The sequence below is a fragment of the Electrona antarctica genome (assembly GCF_951216825.1).
Source record: "Electrona antarctica genome assembly, contig: scaffold_371, whole genome shotgun sequence".
NCBI lineage: Eukaryota > Metazoa > Chordata > Actinopteri > Myctophiformes > Myctophidae > Electrona > Electrona antarctica.
The window spans coordinates 61,875-89,374 of record NW_027636937.1 but is presented as its reverse complement, the minus strand read 5'-3'; the positions used below and the strand labels follow the sequence as shown (position 1 = coordinate 89,374).

The 27,500-nt window shown below is 44.1% G+C and overlaps 1 protein-coding gene across 1 annotated transcript in view; it reads right to left on the bottom strand.

Annotated features, from left to right (window-relative positions):
* LOC306919620 (copine-4-like) overlaps positions 1-27,500 on the bottom strand; it is a gene marked incomplete at both ends in the record, with an annotated part of 106,978 nt that overhangs the window by 29,113 nt on the left and 50,365 nt on the right. The window contains 3 exons of the mRNA XM_079532375.1: positions 15,169-15,228; positions 18,361-18,447; positions 22,656-22,754. Coding sequence (XP_079388501.1) covers positions 15,169-15,228; positions 18,361-18,447; positions 22,656-22,754 — 246 coding nt within the window. The remainder of the gene's footprint in view (positions 1-15,168; positions 15,229-18,360; positions 18,448-22,655; positions 22,755-27,500) is intronic.

Sequence of the window (27,500 nt, the reverse complement as noted above, 5' to 3'; positions counted from 1 at the left end):
AATACATTTTGAAAAGACATTTTTTCAAGGCCTAAATGGGTTAAGCAGAGCGACATTCACTTCTTTCATGCTCAACGTCTCTCGCTGCTGTTGTACGGCGACGGCAGCTCGTCAGTGATCACACTCCCTCCCCCCTCCCCCTCCTCCTCCTCCTCCCTCCCCCCTCCCTCCCCCCTCCTCCTCCTCAGCCTCCTTCTGTTACGGCCGGGCTCCACCGGGCGCGTCAGCGTCGCGTCTCCGTCACCGTCAGGGAATGTTCCCTTTTTAATCAATGAAGGGTGGCTCCACTGCCCACGTTGCGTTGCGTTGACGGAGACGCGACGCGACGCGTGCATTAAAATTGAACCGGTGCGTTTTTTGACGCACGCGACGGAGACGCAACGCGTCCGGTGGAGCCCTGGCGTTAGTCGTAGCGTTAAGGGTCTTGCAAACGGGGAGCGATAAAACGCGCCTATAGTTCATTTTCAATGAGACCTGCGTTTTTGCTCGGAGAAGTCGCGGTGCGACAACGCAAGCGTATTTACGTGAGCGCGGTCCCGTGAATTTGATACGCGTGTGCTCGTTGCGTGCACACGCCCCCCCGCGACTCACCAGACCTGATTTTGTTTAGCTTTTTTGTTTACGCTTGCGTTGTCGCGCCCCTCTTCAACAGACCTGGAGGAGACCTGTGTTGATCCAGACCCTCTTCAACAGACCTGGAGGAGACCTGTGTTGATCCAGACCCTCTTCAACAGACCTGGAGGAGACCTGTGTTGATCCAGACCCTCTTCAACAGACCTGGAGGAGACCTGTGTTGATCCAGACCCTCTTCAACAGACCTGGAGGAGACCTGTGTTGATCCAGACCCTCTTCAACAGACCTGGAGGAGACCTGTGTTGATCCAGGCCCTCTTCAACAGACCTTGAGGAGACCTGTCGTTGATCCAGGCCCTCTTCAACAGACCTGGAGGAGACCTGTGTTGATCCAGACCCTCTTCAACAGACCTGGAGGAGACCTGTGTTGATCCAGGCCCTCTTCAACAGACCTGGAGGAGACCTGTGTTGATCCAGACCCTCTTCAACAGACCTGGAGGAGACCTGTGTTGATCCAGACCCTCTTCAACAGACCTGGAGGAGACCTGTGTTGATCCAGACCCTCTTCAACAGACCTGGAGGAGACCTGTGTTGATCCAGACCCTCTTCAACAGACCTGGAGGAGACCTGTGTTGATCCAGGCCCTCTTCAACAGACCTGGAGGAGACCTGTCGTTGATCCAGGCCCTCTTCAACAGACCTGGAGGAGACCTGTGTTGATCCAGACCCTCTTCAACAGACCTGGAGGAGACCTGTGTTGATCCAGGCCCTCTTCAACAGACCTGGAGGAGACCTGTGTTGATCCAGGCCCTCTTCAACAGACCTGGAGGAGACCTGTGTTGATCCAGACCCTCTTCAACAGACCTGGAGGAGACCTGTGTTGATCCAGACCCTCTTCAACAGACCTGGAGGAGACCTGTGTTGATCCAGACCCTCTTCAACAGACCTGGAGGAGACCTGTGTTGATCCAGACCCTCTTCAACAGACCTGGAGGAGACCTGTGTTGATCCAGACCCTCTTCAACAGACCTGGAGGAGACCTGTGTTGATCCAGACCCTCTTCAACAGACCTGGAGGAGACCTGTGTTGATCCAGGCCCTCTTCAACAGACCTGGAGGAGACCTGTCGTTGATCCAGGCCCTCTTCAACAGACCTGGAGGAGACCTGTGTTGATCCAGACCCTCTTCAACAGACCTGGAGGAGACCTGTGGTTGATCCAGACCCTCTTCAACAGACCTGGAGGAGACCTGTGTTGATCCATACCCTCTTCAACAGACCTGGAGGAGACCTGTGTTGATCCAGGCCCTCTTCAACAGACCTGGAGGAGACCTGTGTTGATCCAGACCCTCTTCAACAGACCTGGAGGAGACCTGTGTTGATCCAGACCCTCTTCAACAGACCTGGAGGAGACCTGTGTTGATCCAGACCCTCTTCAACAGACCTGGAGGAGACCTGTGTTGATCCAGACCCTCTTCAACAGACCTGGAGGAGACCTGTGTTGATCCAGACCCTCTTCAACAGACCTGGAGGAGACCTGTGTTGATCCAGACCCTCTTCAACAGACCTGGAGGAGACCTGTGTTGATCCAGGCCCTCTTCAACAGACCTGGAGGAGACCTGTCGTTGATCCAGGCCCTCTTCAACAGACCTGGAGGAGACCTGTGTTGATCCAGACCCTCTTCAACAGACCTGGAGGAGACCTGTGGTTGATCCAGACCCTCTTCAACAGACCTGGAGGAGACCTGTGTTGATCCAGACCCTCTTCAACAGACCTGGAGGAGACCTGTGTTGATCCAGACCCTCTTCAACAGACCTGGAGGAGACCTGTGTTGATCCAGACCCTCTTCAACAGACCTGGAGGAGACCTGTGTTGATCCAGACCCTCTTCAACAGACCTGGAGGAGACCTGTGTTGATCCAGACCCTCTTCAACAGACCTGGAGGAGACCTGTGTTGATCCATACCCTCTTCAACAGACCTGGAGGAGACCTGTGTTGATCCAGGCCCTCTTCAACAGACCTGGAGGAGACCTGTGTTGATCCAGACCCTCTTCAACAGACCTGGAGGAGACCTGTGTTGATCCAGACCCTCTTCAACAGACCTGGAGGAGACCTGTGTTGATCCATACCCTCTTCAACAGACCTGGAGGAGACCTGTGTTGATCCAGACCCTCTTCAACAGACCTGGAGGAGACCTGTGTTGATCCAGGCCCTCTTCAACAGACCTGGAGGAGACCTGTGTTGATCCAGACCCTCTTCAACAGACCTGGAGGAGACCTGTGTTGATCCAGACCCTCTTCAACAGACCTGGAGGAGACCTGTGGTTGATCCAGACCCTCTTCAACAGACCTGGAGGAGACCTGTGTTGATCCAGACCCTCTTCAACAGACCTGGAGGAGACCTGTGTTGATCCAGACCCTCTTCAACAGACCTGGAGGAGACCTGTGTTGATCCAGACCCTCTTCAACAGACCTGGAGGAGACCTGTGTTGATCCAGACCCTCTTCAACAGACCTGGAGGAGACCTGTGTTGATCCAGACCCTCTTCAACAGACCTGGAGGAGACCTGTGTTGATCCAGACCCTCTTCAACAGACCTGGAGGAGACCTGTGTTGATCCAGACCCTCTTCAACAGACCTGGAGGAGACCTGTGTTGATCCAGACCCTCTTCAACAGACCTGGAGGAGACCTGTGTTGATCCAGACCCTCTTCAACAGACCTGGAGGAGACCTGTGTTGATCCAGACCCTCTTCAACAGACCTGGAGGAGACCTGTGTTGATCCAGACCCTCTTCAACAGACCTGGAGGAGACCTGTGTTGATCCAGACCCTCTTCAACAGACCTGGAGGAGACCTGTGTTGATCCAGACCCTCTTCAACAGACCTGGAGGAGACCTGTGTTGATCCAGACCCTCTTCAACAGACCTGGAGGAGACCTGTGTTGATCCAGACCCTCTTCAACAGACCTGGAGGAGACCTGTGTTGATCCAAGCCCTCTTCAACAGACCTGGAGGAGACCTGTGTTGATCCAGACCCTCTTCAACAGACCTGGAGGAGACCTGTGTTGATCCAGACCCTCTTCAACAGACCTGGAGGAGACCTGTGTTGATCCAGACCCTCTTCAACAGACCTGGAGGAGACCTGTGTTGATCCAGACCCTCTTCAACAGACCTGGAGGAGACCTGTGTTGATCCAGACCCTCTTCAACAGACCTGGAGGAGACCTGTGTTGATCCAGACCCTCTTCAACAGACCTGGAGGAGACCTGTGTTGATCCAGACCCTCTTCAACAGACCTGGAGGAGACCTGTGTTGATCCAGACCCTCTTCAACAGACCTGGAGGAGACCTGTGTTGATCCAGGCCCTCTTCAACAGACCTGGAGGAGACCTGTGTTGATCCAGGCCCTCTTCAACAGACCTGGAGGAGACCTGTGTTGATCCAGACCCTCTTCAACAGACCTGGAGGAGACCTGTGTTGATCCAGACCCTCTTCAACAGACCTGGAGGAGACCTGTGTTGATCCAGACCCTCTTCAACAGACCTGGAGGAGACCTGTGTTGATCCAGACCCTCTTCAACAGACCTGGAGGAGACCTGTGTTGATCCAGGCCCTCTTCAACAGACCTGGAGGAGACCTGTGTTGATCCAGACCCTCTTCAACAGACCTGGAGGAGACCTGTGTTGATCCAGACCCTCTTCAACAGACCTGGAGGAGACCTGTGTTGATCCAGACCCTCTTCAACAGACCTGGAGGAGACCTGTGTTGATCCAGGCAACAACGCCTGTGTTCCCTCGCTTCACGTTTGCAAGGCCCTTTAAAGGAGCATTCAGTGATTTGGGTGATTTGGAAAACCACCCAGTCCGCCCCGGTAACAAAATGTGCACATGCACGCTCTACAGTGGGGGGAAGTGCAACAGGCCAACAGCATGTGCACCAAGGCTCGCCCCCAGTCGATCATGATTGGAGGAGGGCCCCTCTCATCCTGATTGGATGAAGGCTTTGCCACCCGCCGCCAAAACTGAAACTAGGGTTTTTTGACCCCAGGGGCTCACTGGGGACAGGGAGGAACTCCTTATATGGTCAGCACACTCTATAGTAGGGAGGATTATCCAGAAAAAAAGAAAAAAGAAGTGATATTTGAATTAAGTAAAATCACTGAATATACCTTTAAGGTCAAAAAAGTATAGGAACCGAAACAATCCCAAAAAGGTATAGCTACCTCTAAAATGTCTAATGAAATGGAGGACAAAGTACTCACATTATAGCTTTTTTATTGGCACACACCAAAAAAAACGAACACTATAGAGTAAGACAGAGTTAGGACATTGAGGGGGCAGGAAACTGAGCACTGCTCTGGGACAAGCTGGAGTTGGAAATACATTGTTTTCAAACAAGAGCCTAAAGTCTCTGTAATGATTATGTTGTACGATTACTACAAAACAGTGTTGTTTTCGTCGACTAAAACTAAAACGAAAAATGTTCGTCGACTACCTTTTTCCACTGACGAAAACTAAATGGAAACTAAATGAAAACTAACCTATGATGACTAAAACTAAGACTAAATATACCGACAATTTCGTCAACAAATAAAAACTAGACTAAAATGTTAGGAAGGGACTAGTGGACAAGAGATCCAGTATGAGTCATTTTACACTTGGTTGCATGCTGAAAATAGCAGATCTACAAGCTCACAACGCGTCGCGCTGCGACGCGTTGTGAGCTTGTAGATCGGCTATTTTCAGCAAGTGTAAAAACAGTCATTACGACAGCATCAAGGCCCGCCAAAATACATTTTAGTCGACTAAATCAACTGTAGATTTAGTCAACTAAAATCTTATGACATTTAGTCGACTAAAACTAGACTAACACTAAAACATTCCAGGTGACTAAATAGTGACTAAAACTAAATCAAAGCCATTCAAGAGACTATGACTAAAACTAAAATAGAAATTTGCTGCCAAAAACAACACTGCTACAAAACAATCTAAAATAAAGGGATTTAAGATCATTAAAGCTGGGCTGTTGCCCTGTGAGTCCAATGCATTTCTGCCTATACTTCCGGTCCAATGATCATGATTATTAGAAAGGACCTTTTATATGAAGATAGGTTTAAAAGTGACGAAGTGGTCCAGAACAATGGAGCAGAGACGAACGCCAAGATACAATGATTATATTATATATTATATCCATATACGTACATGCATTCTATAATAAATATTTGTTCAATCTATCCGTGAGTTATATCTGACTGCACTGCGTATCTTTAGACTCACAGGGAGGTTTATTGCCATCTTATAGTAAGAGAAATCTATGAAAATCTGGGAACTAAATTGTTACCAAGAAATGTCTTCACCAATGTGTTTCTAAAGGTGTCTAATAACATGTACTAAAAGTTTGAAATTCAACTCCCGTGGGAAATTTGAATTATTAGCATAATATGTGACCATACCCATAACATCCTATATAAGGCAAAAAAGTCCAAATTTCATCATTCTTTAAGTAGCATGTGACATATGAAACTAGGGTGTTTGCATGATTCTGAATCCATTCCAAGCATTAGTTTTGCACAAAAAACACTCCTTGGGAGGAAAACAGCCACACAAACGTGATGAGGTCAGCTCATTTGGTCAAGTGGATATGGCCTAATTTAGCCCAAGGAGTGTTTTTTGTGCAAAACTAATGCTTGGAATGGATTCAGAATCATGCAAACACCCTAGTTTCATATGTCACATGCCTCTTAAAGAATGATGAAATTTGGTATTTTTTTGCCTTATATAGGATGTTATGGGTATGGTCACATATTATGCTAATAATTCAAATTTCCCACGGGAGTTGAATTTCAAACTTTTAGTACATGTTATTAGACACCTTTAGAAACACATTGGTGAAGACATTTCTTGGTAACAATTTAGTTCCCAGATTTGTCAAATACCTGATAAAATGCCCTTACTATTAGGAGTTATAAGTCTGTGACATATTGTGCAAATCATTCTGCAGTATCGAGGGGCGCCTATAAAAACAATCCAATCTCACTGCAAATGGTTTTCATCTCGACAAGAAGAAGAAGAAATGTCCGGCTATGAACAGGGCTTTGTTTGTGCCGTGTAAAATGGAGCACCTTTACAACCGTACAGGCAGAAAGCTCATTTTGGTGGTGAGAGAGCGGCCGCGCTATAGGAGGTTGACAAGCATGGAGCCGCGTACGACCCGGACATATACGTATCACAGTTTGTTTGGTTTTCATTCACATCAGATCCACAACACCTCCACAACTGTGTGCTCAGTCAACCATATGTGACTAAATTTGACTGAGGGACTGCCATTGGATTTTTTTGAATTTTCTATTTTCATGTCATGAAAGCAGGGAATCATAGCTTCAAATTGACATATTGGTTAGGGTTAGTAATGCCTTGCAGAAAACAGCGAGTTGAGAAAACAGGCTTGAAAGGTTCACTTCTGTGGACTCTAACATTACACCTAGCTACATGTTTGGGCATTTATTTCATATTTACATGTCAATTTCAGCTCTGACATTTATTTCAGAGCTCTAGTATGCTCTAGTATGTGAAGAGTCTGCCTGTGCTATTAACTCATTTTGGGGAAAAAACGTTTTTCTCCTCTGGAATTTGCGCGATGGCAGTCTCTCAGTCAAATCTGGTCACATATTCTGGCGGCCCACGTTTTCATTGTTTGTGTTCTGGCTATAGCTCTGGTCCATAGCCAATGCTTCTATGATTCTGCCCTGCATTGGCTATATGCTACTTTCGCTTTTAAATCTCACATGTAACTCAGACCAGCTTCTCCTCTTTAGCGTATTTAAAAATAACGTTTTTGCTACTCACCGGGTAAGGCGGGTTGTGTCATTAGAAAGCCTACTTTCCTTAGTGGACGCACCCTGAGCCCCCCACCACACGTATAAACGGTACTTTTTGGCCAGAACGAGATTTTTTTTCACCGGAGGAAAAATATTCTCAATGAGGCAGTTCTCTGGGCAATATCGGTAGAGGGCGCAGTGGAGTAACTAAAAGTATTTTTTTTTCCCGGTGGAAACAAAATCCCTTTTTGGCCAAAAAGTACCGTTTATACGTGTGGTGGGGGGCTCAGAGTGCGTCCACTAAGGAAAGTAGGCTTTCTAATGACACAACCCGCCTTTGTTTTGGTGAGTAGCAAAAACGTTATTTTTATTTACGCTAAAGAGGAGAGGTCTGAGTTCCATGTGAGAGTTAGAAGTGAAAGTAGCATAGCCACTGGCCATTGGCTATGGACCAGAGCTAGTGTGAGGTGAGGGGCGCTCTAATATCATTATACATCATCATACAGTTGGGTGCCACCGATATTGTCCCTTATCATTTGACCCATTTAGGCCTGACCTCAACATTTTAAAAAATCCTTCTAAATCCTTCTAAATATTTTCACGATTTTTCAAAAATAGCAGACCTACAAGCTCGTAGCGCGCCACTCGGTGGCGCGCTATGAGCTTGTAGATCTGCTATTTTTCAATAGCTAAATTATAACATAATGTTTAAAACACCTGTCGGATATTTCAGGACTGCACGCACGCACACGCACACACACGCACGCACGCACACACACACACACACACTCGTACATACACACACACACACACACACACACACACACACACACACACACACACACACACACACACACACACACACACACACACACACCGGCTATATGAGAACGCTGAGAACGCTGCAAGAGGCCCGGCCAAGAGGCCCGGCCGCCCGGGATCTCGGGTCCAGAGACTCGCAGACATAAGTTAAACCAGATGAACATACATTCAACATACAATGATCTCACGCGCGGACTTCACACACACACAGCTCACACACACCTCACACACACACACACACACACACACACACGCACGCACTCACTCACTCACTCACTCACTCACTCACTCGGGCACACACATACACACATACACACACACACACACACATACACATACACATACACACACACATTGCCCCCATACCATGATCTCAAGAGGGAACACACATACCGGTCATATGAGTCTTTAGGTAAACCAGATGTTCACTCAACATACAATGGCCTCATGCGCAGACTTCACACACGCACACACACACAGCCACACACACATACACACATACACACACACACATACACACATACATTGAGCAGACGTGCGTGTACGCAGACACTAATGTCTTAGGCCAGTATAAAACTGGACGGACAGGGGACGAACCGGACCTTCTTTTCCCCCTGATCCTGCTGCTGTAACTGATCCTGACTTCTCCTTACCCTTTCCCCATTCCCTCTCCCAAAACCCCATTCTTTCCCTTTTTGTCCTTTGACCATGTCAATTCTATATTATAATAAAGGTACCAATGTTAAACCTTGCTGGACTGTCTGACTTGCATCATTCTATCCCAACGGAAGCATCCTGGCATCATTGACCATATACGACACACCAAAAGGGGTTCCCGCCCAAAATGGGTTAACTGTCCTTTTGCGCAGATCACGCAAACCTCAGCAAAAAGAAAAGGACAATATCGATGGCCTCCAACTGTACATCATGTCATGAACAATTTATGTGATCGGTTGGTTCAATTTACGTCAAATTTAGTGGACATTTGACCTAATTTCTCCTTTCAATGTCAACGGCAAATATTGAGGGGTGTGGGGACAAAAGCTGTATATAGCGTGTGGAAACGTGTACGTCACCAAGCGGGGGGCGGCGTCTGAAAAGCTAGGGACGGCCCTCTCGTGGGCATTCAATTCTAGCCCACATCACTCAGAATAGAGAGACAGTGGTATGTTTTTGTAAATATTGAGCTCGTTCTTGGCGACAACATAGTGAACCAACACCAGGATGGATAGAAAGAACGTCGGGCCCAAATACATTACAAGGACAAGGAAAATGTTGTGAACAAACACGGCTGTGCTTAGATACTTTGTTGAACGATATGTCTCTGCGCCCGTGCGCCGATCCAAGCCATTCTACGTCTTTTTTGTAAACTGGTCAATCTGGGTTCCTTGATGCTGTCTCCATGCTGGAAAGCTGAACATCTAATTCCGTTTTCGGGCTCATTTCCTCGACGTGACCTGCTGTGGCACTTATTTACTGAGCAAGTCTGCACCATTGTGAGGTCAGTTTAAAAAAAGAACGTATACAAGCACACGGATAGTCGCTCAATGTAAACAAACCAGACAAGCCAGCAAGTATGGCGGCCGTTACCACGTGACACATATGTTGACGCCCCCTCCAGGAGATTTTGGTACACCCTATAGGAGGGCCCTCAAAAATGCCATGATTATTATATATTTTTTTTATTTAAAACAGCACTACCGTTTTTAAGAATACAATGTAATTTTGTGCAATCTGTATGGTATAATAGTACTGGGGTTCTCAATGTTTTTTTGGGCATGGGGACCCCCCCCCCCCCGGAAATGCTTTGGCCATGCATGTCGCGACCCCGGTACCATAAATTCCATAAATTACAAAACAAAATGTTCAAGAACTAGAGAAAATAGCAGCTCTACAGAGCTTGTAGATCTGCTATTTTCGCTATAGTTTGGGTCCCGGCCCAGGGCAAACGTCTAATAATCTCTCTTTTTGGGGTCACAGCCAGGATAAAAACAAATTGGAAACCACCGCTCTAGGACCACTCCTCGACAAGACAAGACAACCCCCGCCCCCCCCCCCCCCCCCCCCCCCCCCACCCCCCTCATGAATCTAAACCTATACCCTCACCTCTGCTGGAATGCTAATAACAGCCTGACATTTGGACTTACACAGCATTTGAACCGACGACCTATTGATCTCAGGAACCGATAGATTAACGGGGGACAGCGCATGACCCTGGGTTGACACGGCACGCTTAGTCGCTTTGTAAAACGCTTCGTATATAATAATAATCTGACGACGACAAAACTAACGGATGGCGCGACCTAAAACCTTTTGGAACGACCTGCTTAGGTTTGCGGAAATCGAGTGGACGGAGTCAACTGATCAAATGATTCCCCCGAGCGGCGTGCACGGCTGCAACTCACCACTTCCTGGGTCCTATAGCGTCCTATAAGACAGGGGTTCTCAACCCGTGGGTCGCGACCCCTCGGGGGGTTGCCACATTATTTTAGGGGGTCCCCAAATTATTTGAAAAAAAAAAAGAAAAAAAAAGGGTTTTTTTAAATTTTTATTTTCACGATTTTTCTAAAATAGCAGATCTACAAGCTCGTAGGGCGCCACACACACGCGCTACGAGCTTGTAGATATGCTATTTTTCAATAGCTAAATTATAACATAATGCTTAAAACACCAAAAGGGGTTCCCGCCCAAAATGGGTTAAGGTTATTGTAGCAGTCAATTTATATTGGGGGTCGGGAGGGGGCGGGGCGGGGGTCCCGATACATTGCCAAAGCATTTCCCGGGGTCCCCGGCCAAAAACCTTGAGAACCCCTGCTATAAGAGATGGGGAGAACACATTTCACTGCTGTAACGACGTGCGTGACAAATCGTACGACTTTGACTTTGATGAGCCGATATATCAGGTGTCATCTTAAGCTGCCTTCAGACTGAATCACACATTAATCATGATGTTACCAAGATTGCCTTTTTTCACCGTAGAAATATTGCACGAATCGGAGCCTATTTGTCATTGGACGATGCAAAGACGCTCATCCACGCCTTTTCTCGGCTTGATTACTGCAATGCACGTTTTTCTGGACTGCCTAAGAAAACAATTGACAGATTACAACTTGTCCAAAATGCGGCTGCCAGAGTTTTAACTAAAACTAAGATGAGAGAACATATTACTCCAGTTTTAGATTCACTGCATTGGCTTCCGGTTGTTTTTAGGATTGAATAAAATTGATAGTTGGCGACAAAGCAACAAGCTGCACATCATTTTCGATTGGACACCACTATGATGTCATCGAGGCTAGTACCAACTGACAACCCAACCAACAGCTTGTCGTCACTGTGAGACAGACAGACAGACAGACAGACAGACAGACAGACAGACAGACAGACAGACAAGACGTGAAAATAAAGTAAATGGTAAATAAATGGTAAATGGTGCATTTATATAGCGCCTTTATCCAAGGCGTTTTACATAGATTGTGCATTACATTCACCCATTCACACACACATTCACACACCGATGGCAGCAGAAACCATGCAAGGCACCAACCAGCACATCAGGAGCAATTGGGGGTTCAGAGTCTTGCTCAAGGACACTTCGACACTAACTCTGGGGGAGCCCACAGGGTTCGAACTAGCAACCTTGCGGTTACCATCCACCCACTCTACCCCTGAGCCACCGCCGCCGCCCAAGTTGAGGTCGGCTTAAAGTTTTCTCAGCGCTTCACGTCAATCAATCAATCAATCAATCAATCAATCAATCAATCAATCAATCAATCAATCATACGTGTGTTTGTTTCATCTTGCTTTATCCCAGCAGCCCTAACGCCGTCTCACTAAATATTCTCAGCACACTCTCCTCAATACCAGTGATTCTTCTTCTCAGCACACTCCTCTCCTCAATACCAGTGATTCTTCTTCTCAGCACACTCCTCTCCTCAATACCAGTGATTCTTCTTCTCAGCACACTCCTCTCCTCAATACCAGTGATTCTTCTTCTCAGCACACTCCTCTCCTCAATACCAGTGATTCTTCTTCTCAGCACACTCCTCTCCTCAATACCAGTGATTCTTCTTCTGGAGAGGAGTGTGCTGAGAATATTTAGTGAGACGGCGTTAGGGCTGCTGGGATAAAGCAAGATGAAACAAACACACGTATGATTGATTGATTGATTGATTGATTGATTGATTGACTGATTGATTGATTGATTGATTGATTGATTGATTGATTCCTGATTGATCTTCCCCTGACAGGTTTCTGTTTCTATCTGTGGTGGAAAGTAACTTTTACTTAAGTACTGTACTTAAGTAAAATGTTGAGGTATTTGTACTTTACTTGATTAGTTACAATTTCCAGTACTTTTACTTCTACTCCACTACATCTCAGAGCCAAAATTTGTACTTTTACTCCACTACAATTATTTGAAAACTTTAGTTACTAGTTACTTTGGCGATTTTAATTTAGATTGGAAAACATACATTAACCACTTCAACCATATACATTTCGGCCATTTGAAAATAGCAGATCTACAAGCTCTCAATGCGTCGCGTTGCGACGCATTGTGAGCTTGTAGATCTGCTATTTTCAATAGACTTTGTACACATTTTGAACTTGTGAAAGGGGACATTCTGCAATATGAGTACTTTTACTTTTAGTACTTTAAGTACATTTTGATGCCAATACTTTTGTACTTTTACTCAAGTGCATTTTCAATTCCGTACTTTTACTTGTAACAAAGTACTTCTAAATTGCAGTATTGGTACTTTTACTTAAGTAAAACAATTGAGTACTTTTTCCACCACTGGTTTCTATTCCGTTTGTTTACCCTCAATGCTGCTGCCAAGAAGAAGACAACCTCAACCGTTGCTATAGATGCTGCCAAAACAGGGTGAATCGATCCCCGGGAAGGAGAGGCTAAATCGGGGGGAGGGGTGCCCACACTTTTTGGACTTGAGAGGTACTTTAACCCATTTTGACCTGAGATCAGATTCTAAAAATGTCTTCTACATCCTGACAGTTTTCTGAAAAAGCTATGTTTCTATGTCAATTTTATAATTTACAATGTAGGCATTTAGCAGACGCTCTTAATCCAGAGCGACTTACATTAAGCAATAACAAAAGCATGGCATACATCACATATATATAAAAAAGTTAGTTATCATGAATCATGCGTAAACTAAGAACGTAACAGTGGAGTATCTATGTAAACTATACATACTATACTATATTATATATTATACATAAAGTGCTATGACTACATAAAATGCAATTCTAGAGCTGTCTACGTAACAAGCTATAAGTCTGTTTAAAATACTATCTAAGTCTACATAATGTGCTATCTAAGGGGCTAGGCTAGGGCAAGTGCTACGGGCCATGGTGGAGTCTGAAGAGGTGGGTTTTCAGACTACGGCGGAAGATTGGGAGTGAGGCTGCAGTTCTGACTGTGATGGGAAGTGCATTCCATAGTTCCATAGTTACGGGAGGTAAGAATAAATCTATCACAGGATATTTTTTCATAATTAGACGGGATTATTTAGATCGCGAGTTATGAACGTTTTAAGATTTTTGTTGTTGTCCGCTAAACAGGCAGGGAACATTTTCGATGACGTGTCACTGTTGTGCAACACCGAGGATTGGGCAACAAGCGCTCCTAGGCTGTGGAACGATGCAACCGGTTTTGATATCATTAATCTCCGTCCTATTTATCAATCTCTTTTTTTTTTTGGGCAACTTGACCGTGAACTTGACGGTGATCTCCGTCCGGGGCCCTTAAACTGTTAATAGAGAGCTGTTGTGTGGAAATAATACAAAAGTCCCCCTATTCTGTGTTTCCTAGAACTGGAGGTCTGAAAAAAAATCACACCCGTGTGAACTGAGTGGTGTAAGGTCTTATATAGCCTGTCTGACGTAATGAAATCATGTCTGACGTAATGAAATCACACCCAGGTGAACTGGGTGAACATAGCCACCATGCTCATTTTTTGAGCACAGACAGACAGACAGACTAACAAAGCCAGTTGTAGGAGTGGTTTACACCACTCAAAAATCATTAACATGGTGAATCACATCTTTATATTATTTCCAACACCTCTAAGGTATATTAACCCATTTTGGGCGGGAAGCCCTTTTGGTGTTTTAAACATTATGCTGTAATTTAGCTATTGAAAAATAGCAGATCATAGCTTTAGAATAAAAAATAAATACATTTTAGGTCAGGCCTAAATGGGTTAATGACAGTAAAATGTTGAAAATGAGTGGAATGCCCCTTTAAGCCACTACGTCATACTTTGATTATAGTCTCTCAAGACTCGAGGAACAACAGGGGTCGCTGTTTTCCCCGAATATTTGCCGACGGGATTCTCAGATTGTACTTTTGATAAAAGAACATATCTTAAATACACATGTATTTGTATGTATTGTATGTATTTATGTATTTTGAAATCCTCTTTGTATTAATTTCAACCCCATTATGCTTCCTAACCCTCGGACACCATTCTCCAAAGTCCAAACGGAATTTCCTTTTTTTATTTTTTTTCTCCCAAAGCACCAACCTTCTCTAGTCCATTTAGACCCGAGGACGATTCTACAAATGTCTTCTAATTCCTGACAGTTTTCTGAAACTCCCTCTGTTTCTAGGTCAGTGGTTCTCATACATTTTCATGTCAAGGACCCCCAGTATTATATGTAATTGGCCGCCGACCTTCATCTGAAAATATGTTGTTCCAGGGACCCCCCCCCCCCCCCCCCAGAAGCAAAGATATGAGTTAAAAACGTTGGCTCTGAAAGATATTCAAAGATTTGTGCCACATTTTCACGATTCTTCAAAAATAGCAGACCTACAAGCTCATAGCGCGGCACTCGGTGCCGCGCTATGAGCTTGTAGGTCTGCTATTTTTCAACAGCTAAAGCATAAAACACCAAAAGGGGTTCCCGCCCAAAATGGGCTAAAAGTGAAAGGATTACGGTGTACTCACAGTGAACTGGATTTGACAGCCTCCCATGATGTAATCCAGGAAGGAATACATTTTAATGATCTGTCAGCAGAAAAGAAAAAAAGAAAACATGTTGATGTTATGGGGGAGGAGTAGGGGGGGGGGGGCATTAACCCATTTAGACCTGGGAACGATTCTACATAATGTCTTCTGAATCCTGACAGTTATCTGAAAAACCCATGTTTCTATCTCAGTCGTTCTCAAGGGTTTTCCTAAAAAATGGGTTTTTTCCTAGAACATTATCTGTATTTGGCCACAGACCCCCCATCTGAAAATATAGTATGTTGTTCCAGGGACCCTCCGAGAAGCAAAGATTTGAGTTAAAAACGTTGGCTCTGAAAGAATATATATTCAAAAGCTTTGCACTACATTTTCATGATTTTTCAAAAATAGCAGACCTACAAGCTCGTAGCGCGGCACTCGGTGCCGCGCTATGAGCTTGTAGATCTGCTATTTTTCAATAGCTAAAGTATAACATAATGCTTTAAAACACCAAAAGGGGTTCCCGCCCAGAATGGGTTAAACAAGGCTGGAGTGGCAATGTTCTTTTCCCTTCAATACATTTGCATACTTCTATAGCGTAGCAGTAAAATGTGCTTTACTTAAAAGGATCCCTGGCTAATAAGACAAATAAATGTGCCTTAAAACATTATACTTGCCCTCTACAACTAAAATAAAAATCACACCCGTGTGAACTGAGTGGTGTAAGGTGTAAGGTGTAAGGTATTATATAGCCTGATCAGCTGTGGTCTGACGTAATGTCTGACGTAATGAAATCAGCATCAACCAATCGGCATCAACCATGCTCATTTTTTGAGCACAGACAGACAGACTAACAAAGCCAGTTGTAGGAGTGGTTTACACCACTCATAAAACCACCTTAAATATTTTATTTCTTTCATAAATAGAGAATCTTTCACTCAATAGGAGCTGCTCCCGTCGCAGGTTGAAGATGTCATATGTCCATGTGTGGTCTAGCCCTATGGAATGTATGGAATGCATATGCTAATAAAAAACAACTTTATGCTTCCTAAGGATAATTATGAGCATCAAAGCAATATTTTAAATATTTTTTTATTAGCATTATTATTATTGAATTTCATGTTGTTCTAATTATATATTTGACAGCCTCCCATGGACAATGGACAATGCTTTCGCATTTTCACCTCAATGTTTTTCTGGGGGGGAGAGGGCAGCCCTATCACTGTGCCCGGGGAGGTGGCCACGGGTCCCGTGGCCACCTCGGGACCCGTGGTGGCTAACGCCAGGCACTGTGCTGCGCAGGAGGGACGCAGCAGTAATAATAAAGGAAGTACGGGGAATCGAATCTCACACAGCGGGGACACACCATGGCATGTTAAAACATTTCCTTGACCCGCAAGTACTCAAATAATGCTTGTATTTCCAACCCACAAAGCATCCGATCTCACTGTCATCCGCATTTGCCATTGTAGCGTGTGGTAATAATGTTCGTTCAACCGGCGTTTTCTGTGTATGCGTTATGAGGGTTTGTGTGTCTGTGTTTAGAACTGTTTACCACAGCCATACGAAAGACCCGCCATACTCTGTCAGACTGTCTCTGATTGGCTTACCCTGGAATCTGTCCCTACGTTAGCCAATCAATGACCTCTTCTGCGACGTGCTTTGTTCATCATGTTAGAGTGGTCTCAGAGGCTAGTATGAGAGCACACTGTCAACAGAGTACAACACAGAGAGGCTCTCTCAGCACAGAGACGAGACGCGCCTGTATGACAGATAGACTCACGGGCACGGCGCTGCATGGGGAGACTTTTCACTCGGATCACATAAGTTAACATAACGCTATACCGCGGGTAACACTCGCACAATAACTATAAGGCCGTTATGGAATGGGGAAATGTAAAGCGTTAGGTTACAAGTTACTGCATAAAGTAGCGCCGTTAGGTAACGTAGCGTGATGTAAGGGCGTTAGTTACAACACTGGTCACAACACTGCTCCACTCCAAACTGACAAAAACCCACCAGACTAATATATGCATTAGCAATCAAACTTAATTAGACAATTAAACCGGGCGAGCATAATTTCTCATTCTTATTTATTTTAAATTTCTTTAGAGGATATATAAGCCCCTTGAGATGCATCATCTCGTTTTCGAGGTGGTCCTCAATTATTCTTAATACAGATATATTGCACACTGCACATGGAATCCTTAATAATGGCTCTTACTCTGGTGGAGGCATATATATGGAGCCGATCTACAAGCTCACAACGTGTCGCAGTGCGACGCGTTGTGAGCTTGTAGATCGGCTAGTGCGACTGGCACGATTACAAATTTAAGCTGACAATGATTTGTCACATGCACAAAAAATTTGATTAACGATTTAATTGTTGTTTTCTCACTGGAAATTGGAACGTTATGAATAGAAATTAACTCCTTTATGTTGGCCTTTTATAGGCTTCGTAATGGAAAAAGTGGTGCAGGGAAGATATGACATAAGTAACTGAAATATACCAATAAATTACTGGCATTGTAGATCTGCTATAGCTTGTAGATCTGCATGTAGATCTGCTATTTCTGATCCAAAATGAGTTAATAGCAGAGGCAGACTCTTCACATACTAGATCATGTCTGAAATAAATATCAGAGCTGAAATCGACATGTAAATATGAAATAAATGATTAAACGTGTAGCTAGGTGTAATGTTAGAGACCACAGAAGTGAACCTTTCAAGCGTGTTTTCTCAACTCGCTGTTTTCTGAAAACTGGTGGGTCAAACTGAACAACCAATGTCAATTTGAAGCTATGATTCCCTGCTTTCATATGACATGAAAAAAAAACCCTTTGTGTTTTAAGCATTATGTTATACTTTAGCTATTGAAAAATAGCAGATCTACAAGCTCGTAGCGCTGCACTAGGTCTGCTATTTTTGAAAAATCGTGAAAATGTGGCGCAAATCATTGAATATATATTCTTTCAGAGCGAACGTCAAGGTCAAATCTTTGCTTCTTGGGGGGTCCCTGGAACAACATATTTTCAAATGGTGGTCGGCGGGACATTTACATATAATTTCTGGGGTCCTTGACATGAAATATCGAGAAAACATGGGGTTTTCAGAAAAACTGTCAGGATTTAGAAGACATTCAGTCACATGTGGCCATTATTATGGAAGCAGACGTGAAGAGCGTCTCCTCACCTTACAGTGGTTGAGGATGACGGTACCAGAGTTCCTGTAGTTCTTCTTCTTCACCTGGTATTTAGGATTTATACACTCCCACTGCATCTGTAGTACACACACACACACACACACACACACACACACACACACACACACACACACACACACACACACACACACACACACACACACACACACACACACACACACAGAGAGAGAGAGAGAGAGAGAGAGAGAGAGAGAGAGAGAGAGGAGAGATAGAGAGAGAGAGAGAGGAGAGATAGAGAGAGAGATAGAGAGAGAGGCGAGTCATTATTCATTCATTGGAAGCCAGCCACCAAGTCCAAGCTGCAGGAAAGTACAGCACCACGGACAGTTCAGGACAGGTCAGCACCATGGACAGTTCAGGACCACGGACAGTTCAGGACAGGTCAGCACCATGGACAGTTCAGGACCACGGACAGTTCAGGACCACGGACAGTTCAGGACCACGGACATTTCAGGACAGTTCAGGACCACGGACAGTTCAGGACCACGGACAGTTCAGGACCACGGACATTTCAGGACAGTTCAGGACCACGGACAGTTCAGGACAATTCAGGACCATGGACAGTTCAGCGCCACGGACAGTTCAGGACAGTTCTGCACCACAGACAGTTCAGGAGGTCAGCACCACGGACAGTTCCATTCCCACACCACATGTGAGGGAATATTATCAGAACGATGTCCAATCTGGGAATAAATTCCTTGCCAACACATTTCCTCACCAATATGTGTTTATAAAGGTGTCTAGTAACACATCTCACATTGGTTGAAATTCACTTTCCCTCTAGGAGAATCTGTGACAGCTGCTGAAAGTTGGGGTGCCATTAGCCTCGGAAACCCAGACGTTTTTATTTCCAGGGAGAAAAGTCTGGGTCTGAGTCCACTTCAATTCGTAGCACAAACATCGCTCACTCTCTGCTGATTTCTGATCGTCTGCACCTTTGTTAAATTGACACACACACGCACACATGTACACACACATGTACACACACACACTCCTCTCTCTCTCTCTGTCGCTCTAAGTAATTAGTCTCATGTCGCGCGGATCCCGGCGGATCCAGTCGGGAGCTGCCTATGCCATAAAAAGCATAGGTGAGTTCCAGGCTAGGGTGAACAACCTTACATAGGTGAGTTCCAGGCTAGGGTGAACAACCTTACATAGGTGAGTTCCAGGCTAGGGTGAACAACCTTACATAGGTGAGTTCCAGGCTAGGGTGAACAACCTTACATAGGTGAGTTCCAGGCTAGGGTGAACAACCTTACATAGGTGAGTTCCAGGCTAGGGTGAACAACCTTACATAGGTGAGTTCCAGGCTAGGGTGAACAACCTTACATAGGTGAGTTCCAGGCTAGGGTGAACAACCTTACATAGGTGAGTTCCAGGCTAGGGTGAACAACCTTACATAGGTGAGTTCCAGGCTAGGGTGAACAACCTTACATAGGTGAGTTCCAGGCTAGGGTGAACAACCTTACATAGGTGAGTTCCAGGCTAGGGTGAACAACCTTACATAGGTGAGTTCCAGGCTAGGGTGAACAACCTTACATAGGTGAGTTCCAGGCTAGGGTGAACAACCTTACATAGGTGAGTTCCAGGCTAGGGTGAACAACCTTACATAGGTGAGTTCCAGGCTAGGGTGAACAACCTTACATAGGTGAGTTCCAGGCTAGGGTGAACAACCTTACATAGGTGAGTTCCAGGCTAGGGTGAACAACCTTACATAGGTGAGTTCCAGGCTAGGGTGAACAACCTTACATAGGTGAGTTCCAGGCTAGGGTGAACAACCTTACATAGGTGAGTTCCAGGCTAGGGTGAACAACCTTACATAGGTGAGTTCCAGGCTAGGGTGAACAACCTTACATAGGTGAGTTCCAGGCTAGGGTGAACAACCTTACATAGGTGAGTTCCAGGCTAGGGTGAACAACCTTACATAGGTGAGTTCCAGGCTAGGGTGAACAACCTTACATAGGTGAGTTCCAGGCTAGGGTGAACAACCTTACATAGGTGAGTTCCAGGCTAGGGTGAACAACCTTACATAGGTGAGTTCCAGGCTAGGGTGAACAACCTTACATAGGTGAGTTCCAGGCTAGGGTGAACAACCTTACATAGGTGAGTTCCAGGCTAGGGTGAACAACCTTACATAGGTGAGTTCCAGGCTAGGGTGAACAACCTTACATAGGTGAGTTCCAGGCTAGGGTGAACAACCTTACATAGGTGAGTTCCAGGCTAGGGTGAACAACCTTACATAGGTGAGTTCCAGGCTAGGGTGAACAACCTTACATAGGTGAGTTCCAGGCTAGGGTGAACAACCTTACATAGGTGAGTTCCAGGCTAGGGTGAACAACCTTACATGCAGTCAAAATGTAGCATGTGACGCAGGTCAAACTAGGGGGTTTTCAAGGGGGTTTTCAATCATGATTCTGAATCCATTGGCCATAGCCGTCATCAAAAGTGGCTATGGCCCTTTTTTTTTTGTGGTGCAACCACTCCCTTACGGAGCTATGTGTGTGGGTGGGTGGCTGGCTGGCTGGGTGGGTGGGTGGGTCTGAGCACGAAAACAGCATGGTTGTTTTTCACCACCTGTGCGCAACCTAACACACACACACAAACACACATATTAACTGTATATATGGTGATTTCGGGTGAGCCAGTACAGTACAGTGACCGTACAGTACAGTACAGTACAGTAGAGGGACCCCCACACGGTAACTCTGTCATTTCTCAACCGTTTCGGACGTGGGGCGGCTCGCCGGAATCGGGTCGTCACCCTCGGTGCGTTCCTGTGGGTCTGGAACTTCCGCCCCCCACCCCCCCACTCCCCACACGGAGTTGCACCACTCACTTCACACGGGTGTGATTTCTTTTTAACTTTCAGCAGCTTTTTTACTTCATCCTCTGATATTAATACTTTGTTTTTGTGGGGACCTCCAAACTTAAATAACTAACTAAGTAATTCATGCAGGAGGGGCGAGCTCATCTTGCGATGAAATGAAATGAAATGAAATCTATATTTACCCAGGGTATCTGGGCTAAGCTCAAGAACTTGTTTCCAGCCAGGCCCTGCTCATAGAACACATTTCATCGTAGTGGTTCAATGCCTTGTTCAAGGGCACTTCAGCGGTGGTAATTTTTAACGTGTCGGACGGCTGATTCGAACTAGGAACCTTCCGGTATCAAGACCGCGCCGCTATCCGTTCGGCCACCGCTGCCACTAAATCTACGATCTACGACCTACGACCTACGAGGCGGGTTTTCATCAGGATTATTTCACACCCAGTACACTTTTACCACCATGGATGGTGGATAGGTAATAACGAGGTAATAACGAGGTAATAACGAGGTAATAACGAGGTAATAACAAGCGTAACAGAACACGGTACACGTCTGTGTAACCATATTATATTATGTGCTCGTATGCAGTGGTGGAAAGTAACTAAGTACTTTGACTTAAGTACTGTACTTAAGTACAATTTTGAGGTATTTGTACTTTACTTGAGTATTTCCAGTTTCCAATACTTTTACTTCTACTCCACTACATCTCGGAGCCAAAATTTGTAATTTTACTCCACTACAATTATTTGAAAACTTTAGTTACTAGTTACTTTGGCGATTACAATTTTGATTAGAAAACATACATTAACCACTTCAACCCTATACATTTCGGCCATTTGAAAATAGCCGATCTACTTGTAGAGACTGGAGCGAATGACCGTTGAGTTCTGAGGTATCATTCTGACTGACCGTTGAGTGCTGGGTATCATTCTGACTGACCGTTGAGTGCTGAGGTATCATTCTGACTGACCGTTGAGTTCTGAGGTATCATTCTGACTGACCGTTGAGTGCTGAGGTATCATTCTGACTGACCGTTGAGTGCTGAGGTATCATTCTGACTGACCGTTGAGTGCTGAGGTATCATTCTGACTGACCGTTGAGTTCTGGGTATCATTCTGACTGACCGTTGAGTTCTGAGGTATCATTCTGACTGACCGTTGAGTTCTGGGTATCATTCTGACTGACCGTTGAGTTCTGGGTATCATTCTGTACACGATTTGCTTCTTCGTGAGCAGTGCACTGGGGAGAGTTCATACGCTATCGTTTTATGTCGAAGAGCAGAGTTTTGTGCTCGCAACCCATCTCTGGTTTGACAAGAATAATGTCCCCCATGATTCATTAATTCAACCTTTATCCCCAAAGAAACAACAGTGGCTGTAAGTGGAGGGGTGTGTGTGTGTGTGTGTGTGTGTGTGTGTGTGTGTGTGTGTGCGCGTACCTGTCTGCCTTCCAGTTCCGTCCTCATCTCTTTAAAGGTGGTCTGAAACTCTCCGATGAAGTCGTGCTTTCCATTAGAGTCCCAGTCATATACTGTGCACTGCAACACACACACACACACACACGCACACGCACACACACACACAGAGGGGAAATGCCATGTTGAATGATTGATGAGCGAGTGTTGGTGGGGGGGCGATGGAGCAGTGAAAAATTAATCTGAATAGGAATTCAGCTCTAGAGACCTGTGTGTGCGACGTGAGCGTGTGACTGTGCACGTGTGTGCATGTGCGTGTGTGTGTGTGTGTGCGCGTGGACCAGAGGTTCTCAACCAGTGGTCCGCACGACTATTAAGGCCTCGTTTCTACTTGTGGGGATCGGTATGCTCACCAAGGTTTTAAAACGACTCACTCAGGGGTACCAAATGTGCAGATCTACCAAGGTCAGAGTTATAACTTTTATTACCTTGAATTTGTCCCTTTGAGATGTATTTAGGACAATCTGTCCCTTTGAGATGTATTTAGGACAATCTCCAATCTGTCCCTTTGAGATGTATTTAGGACAATCTCCAATCTGTCCCTTTGAGATGTATTTAGGACAATCTCCAATCTGTCCCTTTGAGATGTATTTAGGACAATCTCCAATCTGTCCCTTTGAGATGTATTTAGGACAATCTCCAATCTGTCCCTTTGAGATGTATTTAGGACAATCTCCAATCTGTCCCTTTGAGATGTATTTAGGACAATCTCCAATCTGTCCCTTTGAGATGTATTTAGGACAATCTCCAATCTGTCCCTTTGAGATGTATTTAGGACAATCTCCAATCTGTCCCTTTGAGATGTATTTAGGACAATCTCCAATCTGTCCCTTTGAGATGTATTTAGGACAATCTCCAATCTGTCCCTTTGAGATGTATTTAGGACAATCTCCAATCTGTCCCTTTGAGATGTATTTAGGACAATCTCCAATCTGTCCCTTTGAGATGTATTTAGGACAATCTCCAATCTGTCCCTTTGAGATGTATTTAGGACAATCTCCAATCTGTCCCTTTGAGATGTATTTAGGACAATCTCCAATCTGTCCCTTTGAGATGTATTTAGGACAATCTCCAATCTGTCCCTTTGAGATGTATTTAGGACAATCTCCAATCTGTCCCTTTGAGATGTATTTAGGACAATCTCCAATCTGTCCCTTTGAGATGTATTTAGGACAATCTCCAATCGATGATAAGTCATGAGTTCAGTCAATAGCAGTGGTGGAAAACGTACGTTTTATGTATAAGTAAAGGTAAAGTGTAGAACTACTCTGTTACAAGTATAAAGGTCAAGTAAAGGTAAAGTGTAGAACTACTCTGTTACAAGTATAAAGGTAAAGTGTAGAACTACTCTGTTACAAGTATAAAGGTCCGCAATTCAAAATACACAAAGTAACTCAAGTTTTTAAAATACATCAAACAGTTTGATCCGGGCAATTAACTGGTGCTATTTTTATTGATTTAACGAAGGCCTTTGATCTTGTGGATCATTATTTACTCTTAGACAAACTGTATGAAATTGGAATTTCTCAGCAAGCGTTATTTTGGTTTAATGCTTATCTTATCATAACCGTCGCCAGTGCGTTTCGTTTCAGCAAGGTAATTCTTGAATTCGAATAACTCAAGGCTCTATATTGGGTCCTTTACTTTTTTCAATTTGTATTAATGATCTCCCAAAAAAAAAATCTATTTGCTGATGACACCGTCATCCATTCATCTCACTCTGATACAGATCAAATCCAAAGCTTGCTGCAATCGGAATTTTCTTTGATCCAGAAATGGCTCTCCAATAATAACCTTATATTTAATTAAAAAAAGTACTGTAGTATGCTGTTTGGTACCAGATATAACCTCGGTCATTTAAAATAAGTCCTGTAGTATGCCGTTTGGTACCAGATATAACCTCGGCCATTTAAAATAAGTCCTGTTTGGTACCAGATATAACCTCGGCCATTTAAAATAAGTCCTGTTTGGTACCAGATATAACCTCGGTCATTTAAAATAAGTCCTGTAGTATGCTGTTTGGTACCAGATATAACCTCGGCCATTTAAAATAAGTCCTGTTTGGTACCAGATATAACCTCGGCCATTTAAAATAAGTCCTGTTTGGTACCAGATATAACCTCTGCCATTTAAAATAAGTCCTGTAGTATGCTGTTTGGTACCAGATATAACCTCCGTCATTTAAAATAAGTCCTGTAGTATGCCGTTTGGTACCAGATATAACCTCCGTCATTTAAAATAAGTCCTGTAGTATGCCGTTTGGTACCAGATATAACCTCCGTCATTTAAAATAAGTCCTGTAGTATGCCGTTTGGTACCAGATATAACCTCGGTCATTTAAAATAAGTCCTGTAGTATGCCGTTTGGTACCAGATATAACCTCGGTCATTTAAAGATGGAGTTCCACGATTTTTTTCCACCCTAAAACATGATCATCAGGTATAATTATAATATAAGAAGGAAGAACTTTTTTCCAAAAACTGTTAAAAATTATGTTTTTATGTGTGCACGCCCACCAGTTCATTATAAGTATGCCTGGTTTGCCTGGTGGGTGGTGATGGGTGGTGATCCACCTGAACTGAAGCCGCACCCACAGCTGTAGTTGTATGATAAAGGGGGAGGGGTTAAGGGAGGGGCTGATGGTGTGTTGTCACTATATTACTGTTTATTTCATTGGCACGTTTGACTGTCAAGGGTTCAGCCTCCAGGAAGAAACCCTAAATACAAAGTTAATACACCATTGCACATTAAACGACTCCAGGGTGTCTAATGAAGTATTGTCACCTCATGGACACATGAGGTGAAACTGGAAAAATACAACAATACAATAACCACTACATTGAATATTCATTTTACTGATCAGTCTCCCCTCAAATCTGTTGACTCATTTAAATATCTAGGACTTTGGTTAGATTCAGAGCTTTCCTTTAGGCCGCACATTGATTTTATTAGAAATAGGGTAAAAGTCTTAAAATAATGTATAGGTCAATTAATATTTTCTCCTTCAAGACTAGAAAACGAATCGCACAACAGCTGCTATTGTTTGTAACCTTTATTTCAGGGGAATCCAATTGAGACCAGGGTCTCTTTTTCAATGGCGCCCTGTATACAAATAAGAACATTTACATTTGACATACATGACATGGACACACAGTACAACAAATAAAATACACAAGCACATACACACAGAAACAAAACCTTGTAACCAAATGTTACAGAAAGCAGGTGCATATGCCTTCCTCTAGTGTGAGGTCAGTTAAGAGTCTCTTAAAAGTAGTAAACGAAACAAAAACATTCAACTTCAATTTGTTTTGACAACCATTCCATAAATGTGGAGCATAGACCCTGAAGGCAGTATCTCCCAATTTAGTAGTAGTTTTTGGTACCTTCAATAAAAGCATATCTTGTGATCTAGTACCATAAGCTGATGTATTGAGATCTAGCAGTTGTGTTAAATACAGAGGTAGTTACCATACTGGACTATGGTGATATAATAATACCTCTGATACACACCTTAAGTGTTGTTTTCAACAATATTTGAAGATTCAGTTTGAGGTGTCCTTATCAAACACATCATTGCCTAATGTATCATTCATGGTTACCATGGAAATGGTTATCACCCCATGTCAGGAGACATTTTCATTGGTTACTGTTTGTGTTCAAATGCTTTTATTGAAATTATCCTAGATACCTAAAAACCTGCTTGAACCCGTTCACATCTACTTATTCTTTAAAGGTATATTCAGTGATTTGACTTAATTCAAATATCACTTATTTTTTCTTTTTTTCTGGATAATCCTCCCTACTATAGAGTGTGCTGACCATATAAGGAAATCCTCCCTGTCCCCAGTGAGCCCCTGTGGTCAAAAAACCCTAGTTTCAGTTTTGGTGGCGGGTGGCAAAACCTTCATCCAATCAGGATGAGAGGGGCCTTCTTCCAATCATGATCAAGTGGGGACGGGCCTTGGTGCACATGCTGTTGGCCTGTTGCACTTCCCCCCACTGTAGAGCGTGCATGTGCACATTTTGTTACCGGGCGGACTGGGTGGTTTTCCAAATCTCCCAAATCACTGAATGCTCCTTTAAGTCTTAAAGAATAAGTAAATAAATACTGAAACCAGATATAATCCTTAGGGAAGGTGCATGCATGTACTATGTGTACTATATGTAAAATCTTCATTTCCACTTTCCAGCCATTCAGTTGCAAAAAAATAAATAAAATTGAAAATAATTTGGGGACCCCCCCAAAATAATTTGGCGACCCCCCGAGGGGTCGCGACCCACGGGTTGAGAACCCCTGCTTTAAGACATACCCAACATCTTTTTTTCACTGTGCCCAGGGAGACGTGGCTTCAAGTTTAACCCATTTTGGGCGGGAACCCCTTTTGGTGTTAGCATTGTGTTATGCTTTAGCTATTGAAAAATAGCAGATCTACAAGCTTGTAGGTCTGCTATTTTTTTTAAATCGAATAACGACTGACATAGAAACATAGCTTTTTCAGAAAACTGTCAGTATGTAGAATACATTTTTACAATCTGATCTCAGGTCAAAATGGGTTAAAGCACCAGCAGATTGGAACATCCTGCCCTTGTCCCTCAGATAAATTACCTCTTTCAATGCTTTCAAGAATGCATTGCTGGTTCATCTTACATCTAGCTGTTCTTGTTTCTGATTATATTTCCTTATATATATTTTTTTTCTGGCATACGTTTTTATATTTTGTATATCTTATTTGCAATGGTATATAGTATATTACTTAACTTCCAAGGTTACAAGTATAATCTGATGTAGTGGGTTTGTGGTGGTTT